The sequence below is a fragment of the Lissotriton vulgaris genome, chromosome 2_1 (assembly GCF_964263255.1).
Source record: "Lissotriton vulgaris chromosome 2_1, aLisVul1.2, whole genome shotgun sequence".
Lineage (NCBI taxonomy): Eukaryota > Metazoa > Chordata > Amphibia > Caudata > Salamandridae > Lissotriton > Lissotriton vulgaris.
In genome coordinates, this window is record NC_141687.1 from 786189659 (window position 1) to 786213102 (window position 23444).

Consider the following 23444-nt stretch of genomic DNA (forward strand, 5'->3'; position numbering starts at 1 on the left):
GGCAGGAGTTGCCCCAGTAATTGGTCAAATGATTGAGCAAGGTATACTAAAAGAAATATTGAGAAGTCCTTGTAATTCGACAATAATGGGACCTTAAAAAGCGTAGATGGAAATATAGATTAGTGTAAGCTTTGAGGAAAATTTATAAAATAGTAGTACCCTGTTGTCCAGTAGTTCCAAATTCAGCAGTGATTCTTTATCAGATACCATGGGATGCCCACTGGTACTCTGTGATTGATCTGTTCCAAGCATTCTTTTCAATTCCATTGCACCCTGATAGACAATATTTATGAGCTTTCCGGTTTGGAGACCGTGTGTTGGCATGGTGCCGAGTTCCTCAAGGGTACACAGAGAGTCACTCAATTTTCAATCAGATTCTGAAAAAATGTTTGGAGACTTTGATTATGGCAGGAAATTCGGTTTTGGTTCAGTACATTGATGACCTATTGGTGGCATCAAAGACACACGAGGCTTGTGTCATTGACGCAATAGCTTTATTGAACCATTTAGCAGAAGGAGGAAATAAAGTGTCACCAGAAAAATGACAGTTTTACCAACAAGAAGTTCAATATTTAGGGCACAAAATAGAAAAGTGATGCCAGAAAGGAGAAAGCTGATTCCACAAATGAGTCTACCTAAGACTAAGAAAGAAGTGTGAATGTTTTTAGGAGTGGTTGGATACTGTCGTCAGTGGGTCCAATTATCACAAATGGCTAGGTTATATCATGGAGCTACACACACTGGGAGGGATGCCATGATTAGACATTTCAGACAGACTTGGTATAATCCCAAGTTTAGGTTGATTGCAGAGAGTCTCTGCCAGAGGTGTTTGACCTGCCAAAAGCAAAACCCAGGTAGGAAGACAGTTGTTAGTTGGGGAAAAATTGGAAAGGCAAAAGGACCATTTACCAGACTGCAACTTGACTTCATTGAGTTGCTACCGTGCAACAGTTTGAAGTACGTCCTTGTCATTGTGTGCCTATTTTCTCGATGAAAGAAGCCTATCCCATGAGAAGGAATGACAGTCTCACAGTTGACAAACTATTGTTGAGAGAGCTCATACCTAGGTTCGGATTTCCAGTCACTTTGGATTCAGATAGAGGACCTCATTTTAATAATGAGGTAATCAAATTGATTTGTACCGTTTTCAAAATTGGGCAGAAACTACACTGTGCCTATCGACCAGAAGACTCTGGAGTGGTTGAGCACCTCAATGGCACAATAAAATCTAGGTTAGGGAAGGTGTGTGCATCCACTTCATTGAAATGGCCTGATGCTTTGCCCCTTGTATGGATGATCCTTAGGAGCATTCCCGACCGAAAAACAGGGTTACGTCCACATGAAATACTCATGGGAAGAAATATGAGACAACCATTTGTACCTGGGAAACAAATTGATGATCATAACTGATGATCTAGTGTTGGACTATTGTAAAGGACTAGCTGATCTGGTATGTTCTGTGTCTCACCAGGTTGGAGAATCAAGCTCATGATTTGTGTCCTGGAGACTGGGTTATGGTGACGAAGCACACAAGGAAATCGTGTTTAGAACCCATGTGGAAAGGACCCATCAAGTCATATTGGTTATGACAACAGCAGTGATGTGGGTTGGCTTGCCGAATTGGATAAACAGCACCCATACCCAGAGATTACCAAGTCCACCTGAACGACAAGAGCAGCAACTGGTAGAGCAAAGAAAAGAACCAGAAGCTGAAAATTGTGAAGTCAAAGAAGTCAGAGAACCAGACTCTGAAGAATGCATTGACGATGAACAACCAAGTACAAGTAAAGTAGAGTGGGCACCTGTTACTGGGGCTGAAGAGACTGCTGTAGAGGATGAGGAAGAGTCAGAGTTTGAAAGACCAGAACAAAGTGAAAAAAAGAATAGAAGAATCGAATTCAGAAAATCCAGATCAAGCTCAGTCAGAAGAAGAAAAAGAAAGAGCAGAGTGTCCAGAACAAATACAAACCACAGAAAGAGAAGAAACTGAAAAAAACAGAACAAGTCCAACCAAAAGAAAGAGACAATAAAAGAACACATGAAATAGGTGAAGAAGGTGAAAAGGCAGTACAGCAAAAAGGGTTAGAAAGGGTGATCACCAGCAAAGTGGAGTAAAGAGACTGAGATACTTTCTAAGAAGAAAAACAGGGAAATAATTAGAACAAGTAAATGAAGTGTCAAGCCAGGTTGAACAAGAACAATCAAGAAGAAGATCATTAAGGTTGTCAAAAAAGGGTTCCCCAAGTAGAAAATATAAGGCTCCAGAGTGGATGTACATCATCCTTGAAGATTTTGAAAATCTTGATCTAAATGAAGAATCAGAAAGTGACACTATTGCAGGATCAAACGAAAGGGAATTGAGACCACCTTAAAGAAAATACTTTTTACACAAAGGGTGAACTTTATTGAGAAAATTATCAAACAAAAAGAAGAAAAGAAACAAAGAAGAAGGGGGCCATAAAGACGGAAAGCCTTTGAAGTGTGGGATCACACAAAGTTTTATCATTTTTACAATTTTTTTGAGAAACTAAATTTAAGAAATAATTTTAGATACTAAAAATGGCAGAACTGAAGGTGACTGAACATCCGAAATCTAGTTTAAAACAAAGATGTGTTAAGTGGTGTTTATGTAGTATCACAATACTAATAATAATGTGGTTACTAATAACTGTTGTTGTACCTGTTCTAATGGTAACTAAAAGTCAAAATAACACAAATACTAATGAAAGAATGAATGCAGTTACTAAGAAAACTACTACTACAAGCTTGGAACAAGTGGATGAAAGCATGTATCTTGGTGATAAATCAAATAGTGATTCGTCATTAAATGAATTTACTAAACTCCTTTATCAATACGTTGATACGATGGATGTGAGTGACTGTTATGCCTGCATGAAACTACCTACTTCTGTCTCAGAAGGTGTGACTTATCACCATCTTCCATTAACTTATGGTGTGTCCTGTAGTCCTGTATCTAGTTTGTTCTATGTAACTGGCAAGTTGCAGTAATATTTTCCTTTTTTTTTAAAATATTTTTATTTATCATTGCAAGAGAAATATGCATGAGAAAAAAGAACATAAGAAATTCATACAGCATTATCATCATATACAGTAATTAGTAGTACAGAGGGACACTTGAAAAGCAATTCATTTCATTAAAGTTCAAAAAAATAAATAATGATTGTAGCCAACATTACCCAGACAACAATATCACATAAAAGGTCTCCAAATCTTCTCTCTTTTCCTTAGAGATTGATGTCCCCTTAGTTTTGCTAGTGAAAGTTCCATCATCTGTATCTCCTTACTTAAAGCCCACCATTCCGAGATATGCGGGGGATTAGGAGAGATCCATGCCCTGGCTATGACCAGTCACGCATAAGCGATTAAGATAGTAATGAGGTCTTTGAATGTGCTAATTATATCCTGCAGGTCAAGTAGAATCAACTGTGCAGTGAATTTCGGACTGGTTATTTGTTTATGGGAAAGCATGTCTTCTATTTTTTTTCCAAAACTCGGCCAAAGAGGGACATGAAAAAAACATGTGCACTAGGTCAGCGGCATGTAAATCGCATTTAGGACACATCATGCGGTTGCTAACATCCTTGTTGCCTGCCCAACTAGATATTCTTTGCGGGGTATTGTAAAGTTGGCATATAGTTCTATAGTGTTGTAGTCTTTGGCTATATGACTGAACCACATGATTAATTTGATGTAAAGATCCTCATATTTGCTTTGGTGTTATATTCTTTCAGAAGTGGACTGTAATTAACACCATGGCTGCTGTGCATTTTCCCCTCCTGTGCTAGAATTCCTTGAATTCTATGATTTCATGACGAGCTCAGCTCGTCATCAGCACAGCTCAACTGTGCCTCATGACGAGCTGAGCTCGTCATGAGCATCGAAAGGGTTAATAGCGATTAGATCCTCAAGATAAGCTGACACTTTTATTCCAAGATACGTAGCGTTGTTACAAATGCCGAGGACTGGGGTCAGTGCTTTATAATTGACTATGATCTGCGTCTTATTTAGATTCAATTTGTACCCCGAGACCTTCCCAAATTCTTCTGATTCTCTAGTAATCACAGGTAATGATTTAGCTACATCAGTTGTGAAGATGGCTATATCGTCCGCATATGCGGTTATTTTTAGAACATGTCTGCCAAATTGAAAAGGAATAATGTTTGCTTGAATCAGGAGTGCATTTAAAAATGGTTCTAAATAAAGAGCAAAAAGCAGGGGTGAGAGAGGACACCCTTGCCGGGTTCCTCTTGCTATTCGAAATTTGGTAGAGTCCATACCTGCATAACTTATCTTAGCTGTAGGTTGGTCATACAGGGATCTAATCCTGCCAATGTAGTTACTTTGAAAGCTGAATGCCCTAAGAACAGCCAACAAATAATCCCACCCCACTCGGTCGAACGCTTTCTCCGCGTCAAGCATTATCATACCGAGTGGGGAGAGCTCAGCAGAAGCTACATCGAAGGCTGTAATAGCCATGTTGACATGGGCCGTTGTGTCTCTCCCTGTAACAAACCCATGCTGTTGGGTGTTAACCAGCTCTGACATATGTGGAGCTAGCCGAGTGGCCAATATCTTGGCAAAAGCCTTGGCATCAGCGTTTATTAAAGAAATGGGCCTGTAGGATCCACAGTCGTTGACTGGTTTCTGTTTTTTCAAAAAGAATACAATTTTAGCCATGTTCCATGAAGCTGGAGCTTTCCCTGTTTCCCTAATGGAATTAATAACTAAACTAAAGAGTGGGACTAGTTCCTGTATACATATTTTATAAAGTTCGATTGGGAGTGAGTCTTCCCCAGCCGCTTTACCGGACGGAAAAGAAGCTGTTGTTGATCTTATCTCCATAATGGAGATATCGTCCTCCAATTGATTAAACCTCTCACCGTCATTTTGATTGGCCAAATTTTTATTAATGTAAGATAAGATATGATCACTGGAAGGGGAGTTCTAAGGTGGGTATAGCCTAGTGTAATAATTAACAAACTGATCTAATATATCTTCCGATTGAGTGTGACACACCGCCTTGACATCTTTAATAACTTTAATTATAGTTTTTGCTTTCTTGTCAGCGACTTTGTATGCTAATAATTTTCCTATTTTATCCCCATTTTCATACTGCGAAAGATGATACTCATACAGTTTTTGACTATGTCTCTCAATCATAATCTTTTTAGTAACAAGCTTCCGACTAATCAAATCCATCTTTATCTGATCGGCATTAGGTGCTTCTTACTGCAATGCTTGTACTAGCTGATTTTCCAAAGATATAAGGCTATGAGTCAACGTTTTAATCTCTTTCCGTCTTTCTGAATTTATCCATAAGACATATTGTTGTGCGAAGCCCCTGATGCTAGCTTTACAAGCATTCCAAATGTGTATTACTGCCACAGAGTTTAAATTGGTCTCTACAAATTCAGTAATATGTAGCTTAAGCTGGGCAGTGAAAGTTGTATCTGAAAAGAGATATCTCGGGAATGTGAATTCTCTGAACTCCTGTTTTTTAGTCAGTATATTAATTTCCATCAGGATAGGATTGTGATCAGACGTCACTCTAGGACATAGTTCTATTGTACAGTTATTCATGATTCTGTCAGCCGCCCAAACCACATCGATTCGGGAGCATAGTTTATGAGGTGCTGAATAGTATGTGAACCCGGCAACATTGGGATGTATGGTACGCCAAGCATCTTTCAAGTTATGTATACGACTTAGTTCTAATATCGCAGCTCTAACTTTACACATCCATACTAGAGCATGACGCCGAGTGGTGTCTAAATGATAATTCATCGCACAGTTAAAATCGCCCATAACGAGTAGTTCGCCTTCCCAATCTAATAATTCAATAGTTAGTCTATCATACATAGTTGGTTCATCAATATTAGGGCCGTAAACCACACAGAATACATATTTAGAATGCTCCAGTTCTACCTGAATAATGGCCAATCTGTCCTTTGAGTCAGCCATAGTCTGTGTAATTTCTAAATTCAAATGTTTACATTTCATTATTGCGACCCTCCGTATAGAGGCGCCCAAAGTAGAACAGATAATAAGATCATACCCCAATTGACCAAGCAGTTTTTTATCCTTAACACCAATATGAGCATCTGTAAGCAACGCAAGATGGGGTTTGTACATATTAAGCTCTTCCTGAACCAATCTACGTTTATTTTTACTATTGAGGCCGGCTACATTCCAACTTAAACATCTAAAAAAAAATATTTTCTAAAACGAAGCCAATAACACGGTGATATATATCCCTCTGTTTTAATTCATTATATGAAGTAATAATTGCATTTTGTCTTTGTTTCCAAACTATATCTCGAGCAATGATTATTTTTCCCCCTTTTTTAAGCTCCACCCAGACCAATCCCCCACCCACCCTCCCTAGTACAGTAATATTTTCCTAATATGGATTTGGTTTTCTCAGAGATTCCGATTCAAAGAGGCTTGAATCCAGTTCTAAGTAATAAAGATGCAGAGTTTATGGGAGATTTTTCTTAACAATGAATCCCATAGATATAACACATGCTCATAGCAATAACCTGACATGTCTTTTACATGATGAAGAGAAAGATTTTCTAAATTGTACAGGAAAGAAGACAGGATTTCCAAAAGAAAGCTGTTGAGCAGAAGTCACATGCACCGCCAGTGGCTACTCAGGAGGGGCACTATAAGAATTGCGAGACTCATGCTGCAATGTCCCTAGACTTGTCAAAATTGGGGAACTTTTGTCTACATAGACTAAAAACAGAGTATAATAATGTTTTCAATGGTACAAGTGAATGTGAACATACCTTCCTAATAATGTGTGGGGTAAAAATGCCTATTACAGGTTGCCAGTACGATGGTACGGTACTTGTTATTTTGGATTTGTATTTCCGAAGATATATCACATAACTAAGACCAATGATATAGATATATTAAGTAAAGGACTAACAAGAAGTAAAAGAGCAAGTTTTTCAGAAATAGTAGGGACTTATTTTGTGCACTGATACCGTCAGTTGAAGTCGTATTGAATTTGCATAAAATACGTCAATTTTCTATAGTAGTTGATCGTTTATCAACAGGTACTCCTGGAGGATTTTTAATGATTAATACTGAAATGGTTGCATTCAGTTCGATGGTTTTGCAAAATAGACTTGCACTTGATATTTTATTGGCCAAAGAGGGTGGGTTCTGTGGCATGTTGTAAATTCAACACTGCTGTACATATATCCCAGACAAAAGTAAAGGTAATGAGGGATATATTAAGAATATTACAAAGATTCATAAAGATTTGACCCAACTGGAGGTTGACAGTGTTTGGGAAAGACTCAGTAAAAGTATTTCCACTATAGGTAACTGGTTTTCTACTTTTGGGAGTAGTCTATTAGGGAAGATACTAATTCCTGCACTTTCAATAGCATTAGTAATTTTGATGATGATAATGACTTATAAGTGTTGCAAAGGCAGAATAAAAACAAGGATATAAAGATGGGAAAAAAGAGGAAAAGGGAAGAGCTAGAATTAGAAGAAATGAAAGAAAATCTATACGATAGAATGAAGGAGCTGAACATAAAGGAGAAAAATGAAGAATGTATAAAAAGCAACATAGATACTAAGATCTAATAAACAGAGCTGGCACTTGGTAATGATGGGTATTTTATGATGGCTCTAAAATGCCATTGGGGGGATTGATGGAGCAAGGATTCAAGAAAACAAAACTTGCTCAGAGCAATCCCTCATTAACAAGTACTAATCAGTTAAATAGTAAAGAAAAGAAAATGAATGTACATGCACAACATTTACATATGGGGAAGAGAGCTTTACGCATGCTTAAATAAAGAAAATAAAGTGCAACCCGACTAAAACCTGCTTAAAACTGGAAAAACGCTTTTGCGCATGTGCAAACCAGAATTACGTAGAAAACAATGTGATTTACCTGTTTGAGGGGGAAAACTCTCACGCATGCGCAAGAATTACTAACATTATGTCTTGAGGCACCGCATGCTCAGCATATGCTTGCGCAAATTTAAAGAGAGCTATTCCTGCTAATGCTTTTGCGTAAAGAAAGAGATAATAATATGAGATAGAGTGGAAGTGGGTGGTGAACAGTGAAATTCACATATTTGAGAGATTAACATCTGCTTATGGCTCCTTGATTAATAGTGTATACTTGGGCCTGCTGTCATATGCAAGGAAAAAAGATGGCAGCGAAAATGGAGGCAAGCCAGGCATGCGCAGAAGAATCATGATGTGACCCAATGACCGTATCGTTGACCGGCTGCCAAGGACAAGAGACATGTGAAACTTCTAGTCGACTGTGGAGCTGTATTCATGATATAAGTTGAATGGCAACATTAAATATATGGGAAAGGAAAAATGACAGAATAATAAATGAGCTAAAGTGGATGGGTTTGTTAGACAAAAGAGTTCATTAAGAAATTAAGTATGACCGCATGAGGTGAATGACAACTCCCCTGCCCCTGGCCAATCAAGTTTGTACTTCATAAATATTTGCAACCTTTGAGGGTGGAACATGTAGAAATAAAGACTATAACTAGAGTGACTTAAGTGGAGCAAGAAGCAGAAGATTGTCAACATTGCTGCATGAGAGAGAGGGAGAGAGACGAGAACTGCTGATGATGAGGAAAGGAGAGAACAGACTGGGAAGATTCATACTTGAATGACAACCTGATTAGATTGAAGATTTCAGAAGAATATCGAGGCGGGAGAGAGTGTAAGAGAGGGATCAGCCCTGGTGCGTCAGGTCTGTAGAGAAGTTTAGTAAGTATTACCCTATCCTGATCCTGTCCTATAGTCTTTGTCACCTGATTCTTTATCAGGGGACTTCCACCAGCCCTTTTGGCCAGAGAGTTGGTTTTCCTTTATTACTTTTGGGTAACTATTATTCTGTATCAAATTTGCATATCTTTTGCAAATGTATGATTTATTATGCCTTTTGTCTCTACATCTATCCACTCTTAATGCATTGATTTGTTGAATGTGTCTGTGATTTTGAATGTATTTTCTAAATGAATGTTTTCTCCTATGGAAGTTGATGGAGTTTGCTCTGTGAATTTGTACTAATGAGCGTTCATTTATAACTGAGATTTAGATACAATTCTTTGAATCTTACCCAGAGTCTGTGGTTATTTCACTGAGATCTGTAAGGTAGTTAGTTAAATTGTTCATATCACCATCAACTACTCAACTAATGGTCCATCGACCAAAGGAAGAGTGTTGATCTGTGAAGATTAGTTAGAGAGTAATACATTTCTCAAGAATTCATTTGAGTCTGCAATGAGTTAACTAATCATGATCAAAGTGGAATTACAAAACTTGACCCCCAGCGAAACAGCCAGGAAATTTGAGTGTGTATATGGGCCCAATTTAAATTTTCTTGACTGTGAAGTGTTTATCCCTGGCCTTTTGCTAGATCAGTATCAAAGGGCTCTTCTGCGAGACTTGTTGAAGATACCTAAGCGTAGTTTTCTGTTGCTACAGTCTTAGGGAAAACTATTGTTTGCTTGCTTTTATAATTTAATTTGCCATTTTTTCCTATGCCAATTCATTCATGATTGCAGACAACTCATAGCTGTAAATGTATGCAGAATTCAATGAACTGATTTCGGTAAGAGGTAAACAAAGATGGTTTGGTAGTTTGGGATGGGTCAGACCCTCGAAATTCCTGTAGGTTATAGTCTGCTACCTCTTGGGTTTATTCCTGCTTTTAGACATCACTATATCTAAATATAGTTCCTTATGGCCTGACCAATTCAGTGTCCTACTATAAATTTCTTCAGTCACATTCTGGGTGAAAGATTCCAATCCGAAATGTAACTCTGTTGGTGTGTATGTCTGAAGCCTCACCTCTGCATTGTATTTCCACAAGCTACAGGCCACTGTATCCTCGTGATAATATGGATTATTAACAAGCTAGAAACAAGTGACATGCTTCCGCAGAGTTAAGTAATTCGGTGCCTACGAAGGAAAAATCAGCTTTTAATGTGAAATTGTGGACATACGTAAATTAAAAGTGATAGGCTTCTCTCAGGGTGGCAGGGGACTCTCAGAGGAAATTAAGGCATTTTTTTCAGCAACCAAAGCAATTATAAAGACAAGAATTAAACGGTAAAATTCCAACACCAGCTTAATAAAAGCAAGAAAAAAGTTATGAATAAAATTACACCAAAACATCAAGTTTTGTAATGGGGATAAAGAGTTATATCTTTTTGTGAAGGAAAACATCACAGAAAACAATAGGGAAAGACAAAGTCAACATCAATCGGTCCTAGGTACCTTGTCAGGCTCACCGCAAAGGAGTGTGAAGGAGTGTGAGTTGTGAGAAGTCTTAGTTGTTTTTATTGAGTGAAAATCGTTTAGTGGAGCAATGTAAAACTTTGCTGGCACCAGGGCTCCATGAGGCGCAATACGTTAGGCTGGGGGTCTTGCAGAATTCTTGAGTTAAAGCTTCCAGCGTGGCTATCTTGAAAACTGTAGCCATCAAAGTCATCTCGCCATCAGGGTTACTGAGCTGCATCTTCGCTGCTTATGCGAATTAAATTGGGATGTAGGCACATGTTTGGATCTCAACATGTCACAGCAGGTAAAGACTATAACCCATGACCAGGTAGGACTCTAAGACATCAGAAACCTCTGTGTGAGGTCTCGCTTAAGCTTTGTTTCATACAGCGAAAGGTTCTAAGCGGGACAAACAAGGAAAGCTTGCCCAGCTAGATTATGTTGTTGTGATTTTGACACCTCTTCAAGGTCCTCCCATGTCTACAGAGAGCTCACTGTCAGAGTGTATGGACTGTGATGAGAAATACTTGTGCTCACGGTAATGAAGAATACTAGTGTGCAATTAAGATGCAAACTATCTTGGGCTAACCTTGTTCAACATGACTGCATGCAGCCCACTTTATCAGAGTTTTGCTGGCTCGGTCTTTATTTGAACAGGATTCACAGCTGGAGGGTGTTCGCCAATGATGTTTGCCCATAGTGTAGCCTGAGACTTGCTGCTACAGTTCTTAATTGGTTACCAAATTCAACCTTGGTTTGTTAAATGTACCTTTTCTAGAGAGATACGCAGTTACGTATTACTAAATTTGCAGCCAACTTGTTTCGTGTATGTACCAAAATTTGGCTAGAATTAAGTGCTGAAAGGAATTGCCCAAATATTGCTTACCAATACTCTAGACAGAGCATCGAGGCCACAGTTTTTATCTGGTTACAAGTTCCAATGTGAGTGTGGTAAATTCACCTTTTCCTGATAGCTTACATCATCGGGTACTTCATCATTTGCAAACACCTGTTTTCATGCTAGCAGGAAAAGTTGAGAGATAATGACTGAGATAAAGGACATTTTATTTTTAGGGGGCGATGAAGTGGCATGACACTGTCCACGTTTAAAACAACTTCTCTGTTTAAACAATGCAGGAAGTCACAATCTGAATTTGGACAGCACCTACATATAATGAACCCTCTTTTGTGGCTGAACGATTTGTTATTACCAGTTACATTATAGTTGAGGAGGACGGTTGAATGCATCTTACTATGACATCCATAACTTTCTTCTTGGGATTTAAATGTTGAAGTAAGAGTCTAGAAAATTGTTCAATTACTAATAACCACTACACCCAATATACAAACAAAGTATGAGTACCCGCACATTATTTGAGGGGCATTCTCCCTTTTGCATTGTGACATGCCACAGCCAACTGGAGGAAGCTCATTGGCCTGGCACACGTTCAGAACAAGGCATTGTTACTGTGACACAGCATCTCACTCTGATGTGCGGTGGCACAACGGGGTTATTAGCACTTTACACACCACACATCAGCATGAGGCGCCGCCCATTTTATTAAATTGCAATTTGTTTCTCATTCCATTGCTGCCCATTTAGCAGCAAGGCCATATCACTTTCATAGGACGGGCAAATTTATATATGTCCAGCCGCAGGAACGAACTCTCTTAACACAGAAGAGTGTGTGCTCCTGTTTTATTTTCACTTTATGCTTACATAATTTTTAACAAATGAATGGATGGAGGTAATGCACTCAAATATTCAAACTCAATTATTAGTGCGGTATGTGTGCAGCACTAGATTAGTGCCTGCTGAACTCCTGTGAAATGATGTATATGGCCTGGGACATAATTTTTAAAACATAAAGAGAAGTTTCGGCTTTGCTATACACAACAGCGTGATTAACAAGAACTGCGAAGTCAAATGCTTAAAATATCCACACTTTTTTTCTGCTCACCTTTTCTTCCACAGTCTGTGTCACTCCTTCACCAACTATGGATTCTCGAGACTGTAACTCCAGTAAAGTCCGGAACAAGTTGTCAGACGTCACTGTTAGGAATTCTATTTCCGCATTGGGGTGCAGGCCGTAATGTGTCGGGCTCTCCGGGGGCAACATTTCATCAATGTACTTGTGGTAGCCCTGGTAGTCGAGGTTTGATGGGATCACGAACCCAGGAGCCAAGGCGAGCTTGCGGTCAAACTGCAAAATACAGACAGTGACAAATTTCTCTGACTCAAGGAAAGGTGTGAGTGAAACCTCAACACATTGACAGTAGTTCTTTCTGCAAAACATGCAAGAGAAAATGCCAGCAATGAGGATGATTTGATCACAGAAGGTTTTTTTTAATACATTCGTATCCTTTTCTCCTTGTGTGTTTTTTGGAGATTTTTTGGTGTCAATTCACTTTAATTGTTTTATTAAATATTTGGCACAGGCGTTTCCCATGATACAACAACGTAAGCAAACTTTAAACTATGCAGTTGCAAAACATTGCCATTTTACTTTTTTTATTGATCTTTGTGATTATAACAACCTTGTAAAAGTCATCACATACAGAGTTTACTATTGCAGAAGCAATATCTTGAAAGGCTTAAAGTATGTCGAAGGCTAAACAATTAAACAAACCTGTGAACTTGAACGAGTTACATGGGTATCGCCTGGGTATACACTTCAGCATAAAATCAGTTTAGGAACACTGTTACTCTGACGCTTCCATTGAGCTGTCAATCACCACCAGGTGGTGCTGTGGGGGGTATATGGGCAGTGAATCATAACACATTCATATAATATTTCAATTTTGTATTTTGAATGTGTAACTGGTAGTGTATAATGTTCAAGAAAAGATCTGTGCAGTCTGTTTTAGCTGAAATCGTAATGCTTATGAACTAAAAAAATTCTGTGCACAAACAGGGTTAGATTGGAATCAAAAATAGGCCCGGCACCTTAAAAACAAGCATTTGCAATGCAATAGGTCTCGAAATTGCGAGAGTTTGTGCTATTGGCATTGTACATTACATTGCCTTTTATTTATATGTTTTAAAACCTGCAAGCATACTTATAGTCCTTGCTTTCAGGAAGCAAGGCTGGCAGTAAAAGAAGCGCAGTTACTGCCAGCCTTTCTTCCCGTAAGTAACGACTATAAGTACAAAGTGCGTGTTTACGCACCGCTTGCTGGTTTTCAACACAGATAAATAAAAGGCATTGTCATTTACCCAATCGCTCTAACTCTTGCCAAAGCAAGATCTATTTCCATTGCAATGCTTGTTTTTTCCCCTTCCCAACTTCGATCTCTATATTCATCCTCTGCCCACTGCTAATCGACCACGTGCCCACCTGGGCCTCTCGTTTTTGCATAGAGCAGCAGCGAGGCAAGGCATATTGCCACGAGAACTGTACTCTCCTAACAATGCATTCTGGTAGTAGTAGTCTTAGTTTGCTTCAGTCTATCTGACAAAACGTACAAGCATGGGCCCAATAACTAACAAGCATTTACAATGCAATGGTTTCGCCTTTGGAAAAGTTAGAGCTATTGGCATTGTAAATGACAAAATTTGTATTTATGTGTTGGTTTTGAAAACAGATAAATAAATGGCATTGTTATTTACATTGCCATTAGCTTAATCTCTGCAGTCACTCTGCACTCCCTAGTCGCTCCCTTGCACTCTGCACTCCCTAGTCACTCAGCTTCTACACCCCCACCCGCCAGCTCCGCAAACCACGCCCTCGCCACTGTCCCCCACATCTGAAGAGTGACCACCGGCAGATCATTCTCCCACCTCACCGCGAAGACATGGAACACCCTCCCATCTGCCTACGGCAGACCCAAGACCTTCTGACCTTCAGAACACTTCTCAAGACCTGGCCTTTCGAACAGTAGCAGCATACCCCCCCTTAGCGCCTTGAGACCCTCACGGTTATGTAGTGCGCTTTACAAATGCTATGATTGATTGATTGATTGAATTCTGAGAAGTGCTGGTACTTTCCAATTAAAGGTATTGCATTTCTCTTGAGAAGTGCCGGCATCCCTATCTTTTTAACCTAAAATGTCTCTCCTTTACACACAAAAGGCATCCCTTTTAGAGCAAATGTGCTCCGCATTCGGCCCACAGCGACTCTCCCTCAGAAACAATGTTCTACTTTCGATCCATGGCACTCTTTCAGGAGCGCCATCTCTTTGTTTTAGACACATAATGCCACCAGTAATGAGTGTACGTCACAACCTCAATGCTGTTTTCACACAAAAAATATCCACTTCCACACAATGCCTGGTGCAAACACAGTGTCTCCTTGTTAGAGGCCAACAATCTGCTCCATTGCCACTAAAATGCTTCCCGTTTAGCCTTAGAATATCCAATGCCAACTTGAAAATGCACACTATTATACCCAAAACGCGATTTGTCACAGCAGGAATACGGTCCAAACCCTGCTCTGTTACACATACAAACCACAACTGCCACAAGGAAGGACCCCAACAAGTCCCAGGAATGTCATATTATAGAGAGATTTTCGTAACTAAGAATTAGACCTCATGCCTAAAATGTACTACACACACCCAATGTTCATCGGCATACCCCAGTATTCCATTTCAGGCCCAAAATGCACTCTTCCTAACCCAAAAACGTCACGAGATGCCCAACACGTCCTTTGTTAACCCGAATACCGTCTCAGACCCAGGATGCACTCTGCCAGTGCTACAATCACCAGAGCTCACTTTGCTGCACTGCACTTTCAGACATTGTTTGCATCCTGCCTGTCAATACCCGATAGGTAGCTAAGCCCAGTAATTCCCATAACACCCTTATTTTACCCACAATGACACCTCGAGCTCAGAATGCCTGCGGCAGACAAGCAGTGTGATTCTCGGGGCACCGCTCTTTCCCACCCACCCTGCATTATTACAACCACACATATTGCAAAAGAATCAGCTCGCAGACAACGTGCCTCCCTTACACATAAGAATCCCCTCTCCTCACTTGCACTTACCCAGAACTGTAGCCAGCCGGTGGTCCATGCTCTGGCCTAAAAATATTTGCTTCATACACCGGACTGCCCCAGCCCCTCCTGTCACAGCACGAAGATCCCTTCTTGCACCCAGGTTCGACTGTACAGTTCCTCGCCCCTGTCCCCACCTCCTCTCTTCAACTTATTCTCAATTAGGATCCAGGAATGTGCTCTTAAAAGTGCAGTCCACACCCTAGCAACAGGCAAAATAACAGCACCCTCGGTGAGCCCAGGCCAGGCAGGGCCAGTCCCTGCTCTGAGGTGCCTCCGGTAGGAAGTATTGACCAACTCAGAGGCCTGGGGGCTCCCATTTGGGGTAATTTTGCTTCATTCGAGTATCTTACACACTAGTACCAATCTAAAAAAACGTACATATAAAAGTAGTTATCTACAAGTGTTCCTATCCTCCAAAATACTTCTACAGAAAAATGTGACACCATCTCTTTCGGGCTGAAAATGTAATTTTTCAAATGATTAGTTACTTTCCATCCTAAATATCAGAGCTTCCTTTCCATTTTCATACCCTTTTGTCATTTTGACAGAATAAAAGGAATCTGACCAAAATAAAACCCTGCCCCGAGTCTCTAGGACAAGAGAGAGGGTTTGTAGTGTAGGGCTGCTGCTAGCCTTTTGGGGCAGACCCAGGGCAGATGGAAGAGTGGATGAGACCCCATTCCCGCCTCTAGTGGTGGCCGGACAGGGGCCTGTGTGTGTGTGGCACAAGGCTTATTAGGAAGTGCGCTGCTAGCGTGGAGGCGTGCAGACGGCACAGTGAGAGAGCCTAACATCACACAGCACACACTAAGTAATATAACAGAAAGCTAGTACGAGGAATGCTCCCAATCCTCCTGTCCGGAGCAAAGCGAGGGGATTCGCCGAAGAGAAAGGGAGAGCAAAGAGAGACAGATGGAGGGAAAGGGCGTAGAAAAAGACGTGGGAGGAAAAGTGTAATGAACAGCAAGAGGAAGAGAACGGGGGTGGGTGGGGGAAAAGGGGAGACAGGCAGTGAAAAACACTCGTGACAACAGAGATAAAGGTTTGTAGCTTTTGTTAGTTCGAACAGGCACTAGAGGCCATTCGTTTTCGAAACAAAGAGGAACAAAGGAGCAGAGAAAAGGAAAACACGGACAGCGGGAGGTGGGGCGGGAAAGGAACGGACAGCAGGAGGGAAGGGTGGGAAAGGAAGGACAGCGGGAGGGGGGGCGGGCTCACGGACAGCGGGAGGGGGGACGGGAAATACGAGTAAAATATGCCGCTTACCCGATAGCCGATGTCAGGCAGACGTCCCTTGTTGCGTGCCTTCCAGGAGAAATGAACAAAACAAACCTCCCCCCACCAAAAAAAAAGCACCGCCCACAGCCGCATGACGTGGGCCAAAAGCGAAAAATTCTCGGGAACGCCCCCGAATCTGGTCCGGCCTTGACGAACAGATCCGGCTCCCAATGGCTAGCCTCCATTTATGGAGCTAGCCAATGGGAGCCGGGGGACGTTCCTGAAGCACATATGGTAAACAAAAGATTTCACCTGCGCCGAAAAGCTGCGCACAAAGGCGCAGCCTTTGGCCAGGCGAAACCTAAAAAAGGAGTTTTGGTACCAGAGTCCTGCAATTTAACAGCGGGGAAACCGCAATTTGAGCATGTTTTCTAGTTTTACTTTATACAAATCAACTAGTAAATGAGTAGCAGCTGTTGTCCTTCCTTATGACAGTTAAGGCTATGTTTTGTCTTGAGTTTCTTCTCACTTTTGAGCGTTGAACATGAACACCAGTTACATTAGAAAGGTCATATTCCTTGTTTATAGGCACGGGGATGTTACTGATTTGCTCAGAACACAGGAATGTGAGTGGACCAGATACTCGAACCGGACTCCCCAGTTCTAACGTCGGCAGCTCTCGCTGCAACGCCGCATCCTAGGTAAAGAGAGGAAGGCAGGCAGGCAGAAGGCACATTATGGGCTCTAGGTTCCAGGCTCTCTCTAGCTTTCACTGACTCGCCCATCTCTTTTCCCAAGTGATGAAACTAGGTAATCCAAGGTAAGTCACTCTATTCACCTATGACTCAAATCCTACATTGCCTAAACTGAGCGTGCCTATCCCTATCGGCAGTTCGTGTCACAGCTTGCACTAAATGAAATTGCGTTTCAGTAACGTGCATCAACTGGACAAAAATGGCGCGATTTTACCAGAAACTGGGCCCGACCTGAAGTCTTTGGGCATCTCTGGTGTGGCTTTACAGCGTCTATCCACTTTACAGGTGCCACAAATTTGCAGTGTGCCAACCTGGAAGACACGACGAGCCCAGGTCGAGCCTGCTCTGTTGAGACTTGCCAGGTAATGACAGGACACGGAGGACAAAGGAGCATTTTTGGCATTCCAGGCCAGGCACACACGCAAACAATAGCCAGTGACAACAGGCACGCTGCGAGACAAGTGGCTCAATTACAATGTGTTATTATGGCGAGGTGGGGGGACACATGAACACAGGGCCCTGCGCCGCGGCCTCCTCTGAGAACAAAGCATTCCAGGAGTGTGTGAATAAGGCAAGCGTGCAACTGGGGCTAGGGACCACCTACAGCAGGGCCTCCCCTCACCCCACAGCCCTAAACAGGGCCCCCCGGCCCTCTTGGGCGGACACTCCCTGTTTACCTCTAAATAAAACGCAGGTCCCGGTGTACGTGTGTGGTTGCACAGACGACACACGCAGTCTGCGCTATGGGGCTGGCGAGTCACGCTGAGCTCTGTCAGCAGCTCTGCGGAGACCCGTGTCTGCCCCTTCAACCTCGACTCCAGGCCTCAAAATGACGCATTGTACGTAAACGTAATCCAAGTTCTGTCAAACTGCGCTCGCACACCGCGTTTGACAAACTTATAACCGTGGAACCGTTAGAACGGTATTTTACCAGCAACAAGGGATTCGTTTAGAAAATGCCTGGAGAAATCAAAGTACATTGCCGCCATTGGCAATTCTGCTACATAGCTTCACACTAATTCAGGCGAAAAACATGACACGTTACTTTGTAACTGCAACTTGGAGATACGCATAATAATAACAATGTGTTTAGCGCTTACTACCGCCGTTCTTCATTCTAAACGCCGTAAATAACCCCAATTAACGGTAAATAATGTGTAGACCTCAAGCTAAGGAGCATGGAGAGCTGATTCCGGGATTCGAACCTACAATCTGCTGCCACCAGCAGACTTTCTGCACGAGCTTGCCCGGTCAACTTTTAAGGGATGCATTGGATTAATATATTTCTTAATTATGAAGGTAGCCTTAAAGACACGTTTAATGACCTCTTAAGACCAGGGTTGTCTGCCTTTCATTTGCTTAAAGCAAATTTGAGCCCTGTTATAGCCCCTACCCTCATCAATAAATGGCCCTTCTACAAGAAGGGAACGAAATAGCACCCTTCGACCCTCTCAGCAGAATTGTCTATGCAATTTGTAGTGACCTGCAGTTGTGCTAAGGTAGCAGTAGAGTTGTGAAATACACACATCTTTGCACAGCATTTCCCCCCAGAAGTGTGTGGCTGCCTGTGTGTTACCTCGCAGTGGCTGACTGTACTCAGTGGCTGCCTGTGTGTTGCAGCTCCCGTCCCGGGCTGCTGGCCGCTTCTTCTTGCAGCGTCAGACGGCCGATCTCCCCAGTCAGCAGGCGGATCGCCTCCTCCTGAGTGGCCATGTGGGCTGCCATGTCCAGGGAGGCCTCCAGAGCAACAGCCGGGAGCCCGGCCGGAGACGAGGGAGGCGGGGATCTGCTGTGGGAGGGGAGAGGGAGGCGGGGAGAGCGGAGGCCGTGTTGCATCGGGATCAGCTGCGGCTCGGGAGGCAGGGATCTGCTGTGGGAGGGGAGGGGGAGGCAGGGATCTGCCGTGGGAGGGAAGGGGGAGAGCGGAGGCCGTGTTACAACGGCATCGGGACCGGCTGCGGCTCGGGAGGCGGGGATCTGCTGTGGGAGGGGAGAGGGAGGCGGGGATCTGCAGTGGGAGGGGAGAGGGAGGCGGGGAGAGCGGAGGCCGTGTTGCATCGGGATCAGCTGCGGCTCGGGAGGCGGGGATCTGCTGTGGGAGGGAAGGGGGAGAGCGGAGGCCGTGCAGATTCGGGGGCGTTCCCGGCTTTTGGCTGACGTAGCCAAAAGCCAAATATTCTCGGAAACGCCCCCGAATCTGGTCCGGCCATGACGGACGCCTCTCTGTTCCAATGGCTAGCCTCCATTTATGGAGCTAGCCAATGGGACAGAGGGCGTATTCCAAGAGTCCCTACTGAAGACTAGAGATTTCTCTGGGGGAGGAGCTTACGCTCCGTTCCCCAGTCGAAACCTAAAAAGTACAAGATGTTAACACTGCATCCTTGGTGACGTGGCGTCATCTGATCACCTTACCAATGAGGTGAGTGGGTAATATTATGACAGGTAAATGACGTCAAGGATAATATCTTCAGCCAGTCCTAGCGTTCTGCTTAGTCACAAACCAAATTAGGCCCCAATAAGGTGTGGGCCATGAGAGAGTTAGTTAGTTGCCCCACGTGGAAAAAAAAACATTAGGCCGAGTGGAGTTTCTTTTACCAGGCGCTGGTGCAGTAAACAACTCCTATTCCGAGTACATTACATGCTGAATGTATACGTTATTTTTCAGATGCCACATATATCCCAATATTCTAGCATTCTCAAACGCACCTGAAGAAAATACAGGGAGTGCGGTGTTTGCTTATATGTCTGGTATTTAGCACTGTACTCAGAATCAGTCCCATAGCAGGGGAAAATTCAGGATCGACATACTCTTCACGGGACTCAGGCGACCCTCGTTTGACGGCCTGGCTTTACTAAATGAACTTTGTGGAGCCGGCAGACACACTGTAATCTTACATTTGAGGTGGATAAGCATTTCACTATCAGAGGAATCTCGCAGCCTTGACAGGTTGAGAGCGATGCCCCCGAAAATTCTGGTGGTGGTTGTAGAGTGTTTAGGGTTCATACGGAGTGAAAAATGGGCAACAAGCAAAATCCAACATCACTGGTTTTATTGGTGTCTGGAACACACAGCCCTCTAAACGACAGTCGCTTAGACCAACACCTGATCACTTAGACCTCTATTCCCTATCACATTTTACTGCACTCTAGTTCTCAGAGATCATCCCTTCCCTCCTCTCCACTTTCACATTCAAGGAATCTTTTATTATGGCTTGTACGGCTTCACGCTGTAATTTCAATTCCCACAAGGCACTCTAGCATGAGTTTTAAGCATAGGTTACAAAACATGTTTTTGCAGAAGTGGGCTGAAGAGGAAACAGCGATGTTTTAGTACAAGAAAGGAGGGGCGCTGTATGGGGAGCGGGATGCTTTCTTTTTTATAGAGGAGAAAGAGGGGTGCACTGAAAAGGTACCTTGTGAGCATCGACCGTTCTGTGCTGCTTGCACATCTTTGCCAGTCCCAGGCTTTCCATTACAATTCATTAAAAACAACTTTGTAAGCGCACGTCAACCGTCCACAACTCCCAGAATGCACGGAATAGATTACCAGACGCACAGGACATGTGAATCACCAGTGGTGATGTGAAGTCACAGGCAACCTTACCCATTCAGACACATTTTGTTCTCTTGTAGAGTTGCGGGGCTGGCCTGCATGGACATGGCTGGGGCAGGGGGCGGTCACAACAGGTCAGTGTCTCCAAATGACAGGTGGAGAGGGTTGGGGGAAGCAACGTATATGTCAGGTGCACTCTATGTACATTGCTTATGTTAGGGATTTATGCTAATATCATTAAGTGTGAGCGGGAAATCCGTTACGCTCGCGGATTTTGCGGATTTTTGGGAAATCCGCAATCCACGAATTTTGCGGATTTCCCACAAAATCCGCAAAAAAAAATCCGCGAACGTAACGGGTTCAAAAGTTGAACCCCCACTCATGCAACTATTTTACAAGGGCGCCAGCAAGCTGCCAGCGCCGTTGTAAAATAGTTACGAAGTTAGCTTGCACAGGAACCACTAGATAAAACGAAGCAGGTGCTGCTTTATTTTATCTAAGTGCTTCCTTTTACAACGGCGCTGGCAGCTTGCTGGCGCCATTGTAAAATAGTTACAGCTCACAGCTCACTCAAGGGACCCCTGTGCCCTTCGGGACGATTGCATAGTAACACACACATGGACGCTCGAACTAGTTGATGCTCAAATTCAGTGACTCATTCATTAGCCCAAAAACAATCGTGAGCGTCGTCGAGGCTGGACAGGTGTGCCTTCTTCCCAAATCTACCGTGGAAAATCAGCTGTGATGCTGGATAGGCTTTGCATCCTTGACTTTCACGAGCGCAATACCCGTGCTGTTCCTGTGACCAGGAGCTTCTTTCTCTTCATTTGCTGAACTGATCTTTCTCTGACCTTTTATTCACACAAGACGAGGCACATACCCTACTGGGCACATTGTGTTCGCACCGGTTTCCGCAAGTTCGCACGCGTTTTGTACAATTTCGCAATTTGCGAAATTGTACAAAACCCTCGCGAACTTGCAGAAACCCGTGCGTACATTAAAAAAAATCCGCAAATTCGCGGATTTTGCGGATTGCGAGTTCGCAAATCCGCAAAATTCGCGAACGCGAGATTCGCAAAATTCGCCCATACCTAAATATCATTATCTCTTTGGGTGATCCCAAAAGCAGCACTGCCATTTCAGAAACGTAACATTCCTGTGACTGATAGGCGAAGGATCCTTAACAAAGGCCTGCTTGGTGGAAGGATACATCCTGTCTGGCCCTTTAGGGTCAGGGCCCCTTTGAGGGTGCTGGGTAAAAAAACACAGGCAGGGGAGGGCGGGACTCACCATAGCTCTGGCAGAATAGCTTCAGCTGAGCTGGTGAGAGCACGTCAGTAGAGTGGGCCTTCCTTCCCGTCGCCATGAAAGATGGCCCATAATGATTTTGTATTCCATTGTTGTTTGCTGCCTTCTACCCTAACGGTGCGAGTAGCACACAGCAAACGTCTTCTTTCTCACATCTGAGGGCGGCTTTTCTCTCCTAACTTCACCCCTTGTGACCCTGCACATGTATAGCGCCGAAATCATCTATGCTGAGGGCCGATCCGTCAGTAGCTTGTGGGCATGGCATTTATTTAATTCCTGCATAGATTTAGCCGCTTCTGCCCACAATTTTTATTTTATGGCCGGTCAGTAACACTGTTTACTGTAGGAAAGGGTACTGTGCTTTTCTCCTTAAAGCACACCTTCCACCCTGAGCACAAGCAGTGGGCAGGTCTCACCACAACACTACCTGCTTAGCCAGGTCATCGCCCCTATCGGCCCCCCTAAACAAACCTCTGGTGGCATGGAAGCATCGCATTCCCAGGCTGCCCTACGAGTCTGGGCCGTACCCCTGAGCCCTGCACCCCAGATTCCCTCATCCCCTTGGCGCGAGGCACACCAGAGCTCGGACTCCACAGCTACGTTGTGGTGAGTAACTTGCATGAAATAGTCTGTAATGCAAATAAAAACCTGCAATTGCTTTTAACATATGAAATGTCGGCGCTGCAAAGACATAACTTGTAAAGTACTGGCGTGAACCGCAGCAGGCCCGACGAGGCCTTCAGGGGCAAGTAAAAAAAGTTTGACGAGGAGAGGAAGAGGCAGCAGGGGGAAGCGAGAGAGGAGGGGGCCTGCGCCTGTTTTCCCTTGCGGCAGCGAGCAGGAACCATCTGTTAATTATAAACAGATGGTTTCAAAGCTCGCTCCCGCAAGGGAATCGCCAAAGGTGCACGAGTTGCCATTGAAAGCAATGCAACTCGTGCACGTTTTTGGGCCAAAAACTGAATCCATTCCTAAAGGTCTCCTCCTATGCAGCGCATGCGCGCTGCGTAGGTGAGACCGTAAAAGCGCTCACATGTGTGGATTGCACCTTTTTACAAAAGACTGCTTCAGCGTTTTAAGTATTATGAAAACAAGGTGGAGGAGGGTCTCTAAAAGAGGCATGTTTTCTAAACTTCACAGAGATAAAAAAAATGTTGCAGGACTCTTTGTGCACAGATTAGTTCACAGTGGTGAACCACAACTGAATATAAGTGAGGCCACTTCTGCTCAGGTCCCGTGGCTCTGCTCAATCAGGAATAATGGGCCAGCCCAGCGGGTGTCTAAGAATGACACCTCTGTCTCGCTGAT

General features: G+C 43.2%; 1 protein-coding gene across 1 annotated transcript in view; it reads right to left on the reverse strand.

The window, feature by feature from the left end:
* The window catches only part of LOC147731161 (dynein axonemal heavy chain 11-like), a 1538124-nt gene that overhangs the window by 325530 nt on the left and 1189150 nt on the right, over positions 1 to 23444 (reverse strand). Inside the window, exon 42 of the mRNA XM_086956147.1 lies at positions 12264 to 12506. Within this exon, the coding sequence (XP_086812273.1) occupies positions 12264 to 12506 (243 nt within the window). The remainder of the gene's footprint in view (positions 1 to 12263; positions 12507 to 23444) is intronic.